General features: G+C 37.9%; 2 protein-coding genes across 2 annotated transcripts in view; both read right to left on the bottom strand.

Annotated features, from left to right (window-relative positions):
* Window positions 1-454: 454 nt before the first annotated feature.
* LOC107723885 (immunoglobulin superfamily member 11) lies at window positions 455-6,240 on the bottom strand. Its single transcript, XM_016532617.1, has 6 exons — window positions 6,230-6,240; window positions 5,392-5,546; window positions 2,780-2,978; window positions 1,116-1,271; window positions 917-1,039; window positions 455-830 (listed from the first exon to the last, which is right to left on the bottom strand). Exons 2-6 carry the CDS (start codon window positions 5,527-5,529, stop codon window positions 658-660), a joined length of 789 nt encoding a protein of 262 aa, XP_016388103.1. The 5' UTR covers window positions 5,530-5,546; window positions 6,230-6,240; the 3' UTR covers window positions 455-657.
* A 720-nt stretch (window positions 6,241-6,960) lies between these two features.
* Window positions 6,961-10,042, bottom strand: part of LOC107723867 (phosphofurin acidic cluster sorting protein 1-like) — a 29,330-nt gene continuing 26,248 nt past the window's right edge. The window contains exons 21-24 of the mRNA XM_016532598.1: window positions 9,833-9,974; window positions 9,466-9,698; window positions 9,087-9,206; window positions 6,961-7,820 (exon numbers count right to left, since the gene is read on the bottom strand). Of these exons, the coding sequence (XP_016388084.1) occupies window positions 7,702-7,820; window positions 9,087-9,206; window positions 9,466-9,698; window positions 9,833-9,974 (614 nt within the window). The 3' untranslated portion in view covers window positions 6,961-7,701. The remainder of the gene's footprint in view (window positions 7,821-9,086; window positions 9,207-9,465; window positions 9,699-9,832; window positions 9,975-10,042) is intronic.

Below are 10,042 nucleotides of genomic sequence, written 5' to 3'. Positions count from 1 at the left end.
GGGGCAAAAGCAAAAGTGTTGCGTTTATAATTTTGTTCAGTGTATATTTATATATATATATATAAAAAAAATGAAAATATGCAAAAAGTTTCAAATTAACTCTCAAATGAATTTTCTCAAACTAAAAATGCTTGTATTGATCCACATTTTTATTAGTTAAATTGGAGGTTTAATTCCAAAAGCAAATGCAATTACAATCAACTTTAAGCCATGTATGAAATTACCGAATGAAATCAATGTCCAATATGACCCTCTACAAAGCATATACATATCTACCAAAAGACCAAACTCAACTTGCATTAATGTATGGTGACTTCTGATTGTCTGTTGAGATTATGTACAGCTTGTGCTTTAGAAGTCCCTAAATTTATATTCTGGGTTAAATACAATTAAAATGTATTTTATAGCATTTGTGGCATGCTATCGATTACCTAAAGATAAAAAAAAATTTGACGTCTGTTTACAATAGTGACTGTAGTTTTTGGGGTAACTTTAATGCATTTAAGCACTTAAAAAGCACTGGACCACAAAGGATTATTTATCAGAAAAAATATAAATCTGTGCTTTATGTAGCCTATGTTCTCCCCTTTGACACAAACTGGCCTTCACAATAGATTAGTGCAGAGATGATCCAGATGATCACTTCCTGTCCTTGTCTCAAACAAAAGAGCGTTTAATGAGAGAGGGTGTGTATTTGATCTCATTATAGCACTCATCTTCCTCATGGCTGTTCCTCCATTTGCTCTCCTGCACCATCAGAGCCAGCAGGAGCAGGGCCATGGAGAGACTCAACAGCACCCCCTGCAGGATGCCAGGAGAATTATCCGGAGCTACACGTTCACAGAAAAGAAAGAAAGAAAATCTGTCATTTACTCACTCCCATGTCATTTCAAACCTGCAGTACAGAGAGACTCACGTGTGTAGACAGACAGGTTAATGTAGCAGTGCTGGGTTCCCAGTGGGTTGGTCACTGAGCAGCGGTAGAGGCCAGAGGTCTGCGCTGACATGTTGGCAATGTGCACCGAGCCCGTCGTGTCACCTGCGACAGATACAGGTATGAAAAATTGTTTCTGCATGCCTGATGTTTTGTACCTCTGTAATAAAGCTTTTTTTACCATCCATGTTCACTGGCAGTGTCATCTTATCCGGTTCTAGCTTTTCCCAGATCACCTGTGGAGTAGGAAAGCCCTCCGCCACCACACAGGACAGTAGCACATTGCCTCCAGCGTCGGTGTCCCCTTCCCATAGACACACAGGAAGAGACGGAGGTGCTGCACACACACACAGAGAAAAAGTTATGAAACCTGAAAGCATAGGCCTACAAGGAGAAAGAGTTAAACATTATGTGAAGTATAGCAGCAGGATCTGGAATGAATCATGTCTGAATGTAGGCAAAAAATAATAATAATATGCTGCCCAAACACTGGTGGAAATGTGGTTGCAAAACAGTTTGGCTGACCATCCTGGCCTCCTTAATCTGCGGTATTATGGTTCACTGTTATTTTAATTTTTATAGTTTTTATGAATATTTCAAATTAGCTTTCTTTAACTTTTATTTTTATCCGTTTTATTTTAAGTTTTAGTAATTTTGTTATTAACTTTGTCACTTTTATTTAATTTTTTTATGGATATTTAGCTTTTTAGATTTTAGTAATTGTAGCACTGTTCCCCTCACGTTCCCATATGGTTCCCATTTGGTTATTTTTTTGTGAACCAAATAACATTCTAGGAGCGTTCCCTGGAGGTTCTTTTTTTATAACCTAAACTTGAGAACGTTAAGACATGGGACATGTTTGTAGTACTGATTGTTGAGGTCCATATCCGTCCGTCTTCCATGCCGCTTACTCTACGGGACGCGGGAGTGCTGGATTACTGATGTCCAGTAGTGGTATATCGGAGTAAAGAGGTTAGGAGAATGTTCTGGGAACCTTCTAGGAATGTAAATAGAACGTTCCCGCAGTCTACCGAGAACGTTCCCAGAACATTCCTCTATAACCTAAAGGGAACGTTCTATTTACGTTAAGAAAACTTTCCTGGCTAACCAACAGGGAATGTTCTTGGGAACGTTCTGGGAACCAAAAATTGTTAGCTGGGAATGGGATATTACTTCAGTTAGCTTCCAATACAACATTTTTTTTTTTAGGTTAAGGTTTTTTTTTATATTTCAGCATATTAATAGTTTATTTTAGGTCAGCTTTATTTCAATTAATGAAAACTATTTTAATAGTTTTAGTTTGCTAATAACAACCGTTTTTCTGTTAGGAGACTGTTATGAACATCGACAACATTAAATATGAAAAAACTACAATTTTTGTATAATTTTTCTTTATATGATGAAAACGTAATATGCTAGTATGCTAATCCAAATTGAGCCATTATCAGTGATTTTTTTTACAGGTTACTTCGTGAGCGACTGTTTCTGAGTGAGTCATTGATTCATTTATTCAACCGATTCGCTCAACACAACCGATTCATTCAGGAACACTCCAGCGCCACTGCAGTTGTGTCTTTGTTTGGACCTATTTTCGTTGACGGAGCGACATCAGACTGTTTTAACTTGCAATACTGTGTCTCAAATGTAAGTTACTCAATTTGATGTTTACGGAACTGTTATATAAAAGCCACATCACACTTGCAGTCCTGTTGTTGGTTTAATTGTTTGACCTAGTGCGTTGTGTTTAGAATCGCAGCAGTGCGACAGCACTTTTGCTCGTGTGATATTGCATAGTTAGCTGTGAAAAAGCTATTAGTATGACTATTATGATGCAGTATATGATACCCAAAACAGTGAGGCTGAGCTCTCCTATGCCAGGGTCTCCAGTCTCAGGTGGGTTGCTGACCACACATCGATAGACTCCAGCGTCAGAGACACGCGTGTAGTTCAAAATGATGTCCGCGCTCCAGGGCATTCCCACAAATCCCACCCTGCCCATGAATGAAGGACTTTCAATCACCTGTCCGTGATCATACACGATCACCTGCACAACGACAGAGATACCAGTCCTTACAGATCATACTCATATTTACAGTATTTTTGACAAGAATGAAAATGAGAATTGTAGTTGTTTAAAGGGGTCATATGATGCGATTTCAATTTTTCCTTTCTCTTTGGAGTGTTACAAGCTCTTGGTGCATAAAGAAGATCTGTAAAGTTGCAAATACTAAAGTCTCAAATCCAAAGAGATATTCTTTATAAAAGTTAAGAGTCAGCCACGCCTACCTAAAACGGCTCGTTCTAACACGCCCCCACATATCTATGTCGCTATGTGGGAAGATTTGCATAACGCCGCCCCAAATGTTCACGCAAAGAAAGAAGGCGTAACTTTTATTCTCGCTGTAGTATTGTTGTTGGCGCCGCCATGTCGTGAAGGCACTGTGTGATTCGTTGTGAAAGCGTAACTACTTTGTTTGGCCTGATGATATCCGAAAAATAATGTGTTTTTTGAACCTTAAACCACATAAACACATTTCATTACACCAAATACACAAAATAATTTTATTTTTAGCAGCATCATATGACCCCTTTAACATGGCAATGGTTCAGCTGACAAAACATCTTTCCAAAAACGTTGGAAATGTGATCTAGTACCTTTATACAGTGCATGTCATTGTAAAGACTAAAATCTCAGCTGACACCTGAATCAGCTTGTGAAGCAGTATATAGTGTACATGAATTTGGACTCTAGTCAAGGACCCTGGCCAATGTCGTTATGACTTTTATTTTATTCCTGTTTAACGTTTAAAATGTTTGAACCCCTGGTCAGTTCCCTGACTAGTGAACTAGGGAGCTGACCGAGATGCATCCTAACCCTCAGAGCTTTATTTTAATCTGGGATTCAATATTGCGTATAACTGTTTACACCAAGAATGATATAATAACAATAACTTTATCATCCAGACCAACAGGTTTTAAGGTATTTTAAAGTGATAGCCCAACAAAAAATGACATTTCAGTCTTTTACTCACACCCCCATGTCGTTCTAAACCTATGACTTTATTTTTCTGCAGGAAGCAAAGATATTTTGAAGAATGTTGGTAACTAAGCAGTTTTGTTTCCTATTGACTTGCATTATATGGACAGTAAATACAATGCAAGTCAATGTGAAGTGAAACTGTTTGGTTTCCATCATTCTTCAAATTATCTTTTTCAGGGTTTCTGTGGGTCTAATTCACCCATCCATAGTTTAAGGCCTTAGCTGAAGAGTCTTAAAAGTGAACTGAAAGTCTTAAATTCATAAAGTCACGGCATTAAATTAAATAAATTCTTAGTCATGAAATTCAATGTTGCGTACATTGCAAAAAAATTTGTCTTCCTCAGTATTTTTGTTTTCCAATATCTAAACATCCTCAAATCAAGAGTCATAACAAAAATTAGCATTAAGTGACTTTATGCTTAAAACAAGAACAAATATCAGTCAGTGAATTTGTGTCATGTTGCTTCTGGAGTAAATGTATTAATGTATCTTGATTTCAGAATGTTTAGACTGGAAAGTAAGACCAAACATTTTTGTTTTTGCAGTGTGATCAGAAGGTACAGTAAAGGTTATTTCCACATTGAAGATATTGAAACCTAAAGTGTTTTTTCTTTTTAATGAATTAAAAAGTAATGGAGATCAGTTGTATTTTCAAACTGTTTTCAAAGTGTTGCTAATACAACTTATTGTGTGCTCACTACATACGTACATTAAGACAACATATTGACATGTTGTGTTCCCTTTAATTTATTCCTCAAATTTTCTTTACCTAGTATTATAAGAGATTACATTTACCTTTATATAAACAAAAATGCAGAAAACAAAAATATACTCATATAGGTTTGGAACGACATGGTGTTGAGTAAAAGATTAAACTTTTCATTTTTAGTGGACTATATGGCTTATGAAAATATTTGCATACTGGAATGCTCGTTTGCCTATTTTAATCATTTATGCAGTAATTCTCTTGCATTGACTCGTTCGCTAAACTGAACGTCCAATCAGAGTTCTCACTCTCACACCTGTGGCCCAACACGATTCAACATGTTAAATGGGGCAAACTGCCGCCAACATGTGAAACACATTGCAAAAACTAGCCCAACAGACACTCACCGACGGCCTGACATTAGCCAGTGACCAACCATCGGCTTGGTGTGTCCTGGCCTCAAGTTCCACACTTTAAAGTTTGATGGATTTTGATTGGCTGTCAATGTTCTAATTGTTCATCAGGTGAAAAAAACATTATAATTATGGACTCCATTATTCTCTATTTTTAAATCTTGGTCATAGTTAACGTAATAGTTATCATTTTTGGTGTAAATAGGCCTCAAGTTCTCCTAGTTGATCATTGTCACAGTTCAGTCCATTCATTCTATGAAACTTTTAGTAAAATGAATTGATAGATCGATAGACTGACCTGTATGGGGGAGTCGGGGTCTGAGAGCGGGGTCAGAGTCCAGATGATGCTGAATCTGAACAAGGGCATCATGGTGAAGAATGAACAGGGCAGTGTGACAGAATCTCCCTGCACAACCTCCACACCAGACTCCCTCATGGTCACCCGGACTGCACCTGGATGGGGTAGGGGAAACACTCAAGTGGGATCATTTTAATGCACGTTTGCACTTGAATTGTGGCCATTTTTCTTATTTCAAACAATTGGCAATGACGCATCACTTGCAGGCCCATTTATTCCACAGTTCTGTTGTGTAGCTCTCAAGCTCTCTCCTTCCATCTCAATGGCTGTCTTATTACTGTAGTGATGAGTCCCACCCCCACTATCCTGCCACCCCCAGGCCTTTGTGTGTGTGTGCGTGTGGGAAAGCACAGTGACTCTAAAGCCTTAATTACAGCTGACAGCCTTGGCAAGGACAAATACACCAACAGAGAGAACAATGGGGTTCATTTCTTCTTCTAAAAAAAAACTGACCCAAATTACAAATATTTCAATTATTGTAACGTTACACTTAAAACACAGACTACAAAAAAGCTCAGATGACCTTTGGGATCTTTGTTGCACACTGGTTTTATGATACCTCATTTAAAAATTTCACATCTAATAAGAATTGATTTCTAAAGGTTTTGTAAAATGAACAACATTGTTATGGTATGTTACAGTGGTTTCGAAATGTGCAAAACTGAAATCAGCTTTCTGCAAGTTATCAAGTAGAAGTTTTCTGTAGTTGTGTAAATGTTCTTCTGCCCAAGTCACGTTTTTTTAACAGCCTAATATTAAGAATGAAATCAACACGCACCATATTGAAGAAAAGTGCTAAATTATGAATTTCTTACAGAATGCAACAAATGTACAAATTTTCAGCATTCGAACATTTTAAACAAAAAGTAAACTAAAACAGAGATTGCAATTACAATAGATTTATTACTTATTTTACATTTAACGTAAATGTCAAAATATCACACTACAGCTTTATAGACCAAAATACAGTATACAATACTGACTTTTCACATGTAGTGTTATCAAAATAACCACGTTTACTGCAATCATACTGATCAATATACTGCATCATGCAAACTAACTAGGTTTAGCACAACAGATTTAGAAAGGCAGTAATGGTACCACGATTTCCAAACATTGTCTTAGGTCACTTGGAAGGTACAAAATAAACCAAAGCGTCACATTTACCCTTATTATTAGTCATCTCAGATAATCATCTTTGTTATGGAAGGCATTGGGGAGGTAGAGACCAGTGATTACTTTTAGTCATGGCAGATTAATAAATTAACAGCGGCAAAGAGATCTCAGAACCACAGTGGAATGGATAAGGTGTCCATAGCAGCTTCGACAAACCCTGATGTAAGCACATATACATACAGTACATGCTTTGATTACTACACACATGGAGTTAAAATCACTTAAGGAAATATATTTCTATACAAGTGGACAGAAGAATATTTTATACATAGACAAAAAAGTTTTCTTAAAGTAAAGGCTTTTTTTTTTTTTTTTACAAAAAAAGTTGTCATCTCAGATAATCATCTTTGTTATGGAAGGCATTGGGGAGGTAGAGACCAGTGATTACTTTTAGTCATGGCAGATTAATAAATTAACAGCGGCAAAGAGATCTCAGAACCACAGTGGAATGGATAAGGTGTCCATAGCAGCTTCGACAAACCCTGATGTAAGCACATATACATACAGTACATGCTTTGATTACTACACACATGGAGTTAAAATCACTTAAGGAAATATATTTCTATACAAGTGGACAGAAGAATATTTTATACATAGAAAAAAAAATTTTTTTAAAGTAAAGGCTTTTTTTTTTTTTTTTTTACAAACAAAGTGCCTTTGAGAAGCTTTGGATGTCAGATTCAGTCAGGTGAAGTAACACTATTCATACATTAAAGTTGTACAACAAAAGACTTTAAATCACTAATATCAAGTACCATTTAAATATAGGGATATTATTGCGTCATGAATCGCACAGCAGACAAAACACTGGTAGAAAAGATTAATATATAATATTCTCAACCCACATTATTTATCCTGAAGTCTTTTGTCTGCTCTGGCCCTCTAAAGGCCAAAACAAATCAGATAATCCCACCAATTACAGATGAGAAATTCAACATCTCCCACTTTGGCTCAAGTATCTGTCGCGTACAGTAAGCATGACCACCTCAAGAACAATAACTGGCCCATTCCGTCTGAAGGCCGCAGCAAGCAGGGTTGGGAAACTTAACCATGTTTTTTTTCCCCCAGAGGTCACTAGGAGGATGATTTGTTGTAGCCGAACAGCCCCACGGGGAAGTACTTTACATGAGTGGGCCACTGAGACGCCAGCTGGAAGAACTTCACATCATTCCACTCCATTCCATCTACAGACACTGAAACATGTTCATTTCATGAGTCAAATGGCTTTAGATAGACAGGGTCCAAATGGCTGCGACACTAAAAATATAACTTGAACGTGAATTTGGACAAATTTCAAACAAAAGGTGTGGTTATTATGACTATGAAATGTGAAGCAATCTGCATTATTTCTAGGTCACTAGTCAAATAAACAAATGTGTGACATGGCTCATGTGGACAAAACAAATACCAAGACATTCTGAAATTCTTGTTCATTTTTAAATTGAACCACTCAATCAAATAAATACACTGAATATTCAGGTAGGAAAATGGAAACTAAACATTTTGCCAATGGTCTCAGACCTTTCAGGGCCATAAACAACAAAGACTAGTTGCTAGTGGTCATAATATTTAAGTGATAGTTCACCCAAAAATGAAAATTCTGTCATTAATTACTCACTCTCATGTCATTCCAAACCCATAAGACCTTTGTTCATCATCGGAACGCAAATTAAGATATTTTTGATGAAATCCGAGAGCTTTCTGACCCTGCATGGGCAGCAATGCAACTGACACGTTCAAGGCCCAGAAAGGTAGTAAGGACATCTTTAAAATAGTCCATGTAACATCAGTGGTTCAACAGTAAAGTTATGAAGTTACGATAATACTTTTTGTGCGCAAAGAAAACAAAAATAATGACTTCATTCAATGATTTGTTCTCTTCCGTGTCAGTGTCCGTCGCCATTCACGACAGTACCACGGTGCATACGTGTGCATTCCTCTGCTTGTAAACAAGGTGCAGTGCATCCAGGTTTTACATCAGAAACGTGCCATGCCTGCGTCAGCAGCATCACACACACATGCGTGGTACTCTCGTGAACGCACATTGAAGTCTGACACGGAAGAGAGGAACTGGTGAATAAAGTTGTTATTTTTGTTTCATTTGCGCACAAAAAGTATTCTTGTAGCTTCATAAAGTTACGGTTGAACCACTGATGTTACATGGACTATTCTACCGATGTCCTTACTACCTTTCTGGGCCTTGAACGTGGTAGCTCTGTTACGGTCTATGCAGAGTCAGAAAGCTCTCGGATTTCATCAAAAATATCTTCATTTGTGTTCCGAAGATAAACAAAGGTCTTACAGGTTTGGAACGACATGAGGGTGAGTAATTAATGACAGAATTTTTCATTTTTGGTCAAACTATCCCTTTAACTTTAATCCCTCAAATTTGGAATATTTGGTTGTCATCTTTGGACGTCTTTCATCAAATCAAACAGAGAAACTTCGTTGATAAGTACCTCTTAGACTGGTTTGTTGATTCTTGGCAGAGCAGATGAGTCTTGTGATGCCTTCAATGACCTGACTCTTTGACTCTGTCTCTCTCTCTTTCGGTTTCTTCCCCAGGAAGATGGTTGGGACTGAAGACAGGCAATGTGAGTAAAATATAGTTGGTACATAAATATGGAGAGCAACAACAATAGTAGCACTGCAGTGTGAGCTACCAAAAAAAAAAAAAAAGCTAAGCTTCGGGGAAAATAAAAAAAGAGCAGAGGGCAAGAAAGAAAATGTCAAATGAAATTACAGGGCTAGAAAACACTGTATGGAGTCAAAAAAACACAAGTAACCTTTGTCCAGTGAGCAAATGGACAAATGTGTAAATCTAGTAGACCATCTCACCTTTCTTGTTCTTCTCCTTGGTCACCACAGTCATGGACATGGTGTTAGAGCCAGTCTGGAGCTCAAAGGAGCCGGGCAGTCGGCTAACCTGCAGGGATCTGAACGCACACTTCAAAGTGATCTTATTGCCTGTCTCTCTCCGCTCGCCATCTTTGCGCTTCTCAGCCCCTGATGACACCCAGTAATCCACCTGCAGCCCAATGGCATCCATACCATGAGACATGCAGGGGCTCCTAGATAACAGAATCAGTTTGACCAGATTTAGTTTTTACCAGGCCAGCATTTTTAAAGAGATAACAGCTGTAAGCTAAAGCAATGTGAGAAACAGCAGAGCGGTGCAGATTTCTGTACAATATTGTACACAAACCCTAGTGCGGCCAGTCCGCTTAGTGATGGTGATGGAGGAGGCGTTGCAGAATCTTTCATCATCCCAGTGGGAGATCCATGAGCCGGTGGAGACGTCGATGGAACTGCCAAACTCAAAGGCAAACCCTCCTCACAATCTCCACCTACAAGGAGTCAAATAAATATTTGGAAAAAGCTAAAAGGAAATTTCAGTGCAAAGTGATGAGAATTT

The sequence above is a fragment of the Sinocyclocheilus rhinocerous genome, unplaced genomic scaffold, assembly GCF_001515625.1.
Source record: "Sinocyclocheilus rhinocerous isolate Xijiao unplaced genomic scaffold, SAMN03320098_v1.1 scaffold253, whole genome shotgun sequence".
NCBI classification, from domain to species: domain Eukaryota; kingdom Metazoa; phylum Chordata; class Actinopteri; order Cypriniformes; family Cyprinidae; genus Sinocyclocheilus; species Sinocyclocheilus rhinocerous.
Note: the sequence above shows the minus strand (reverse complement) of the source record. Positions and strands in the feature narration are given on the sequence as shown.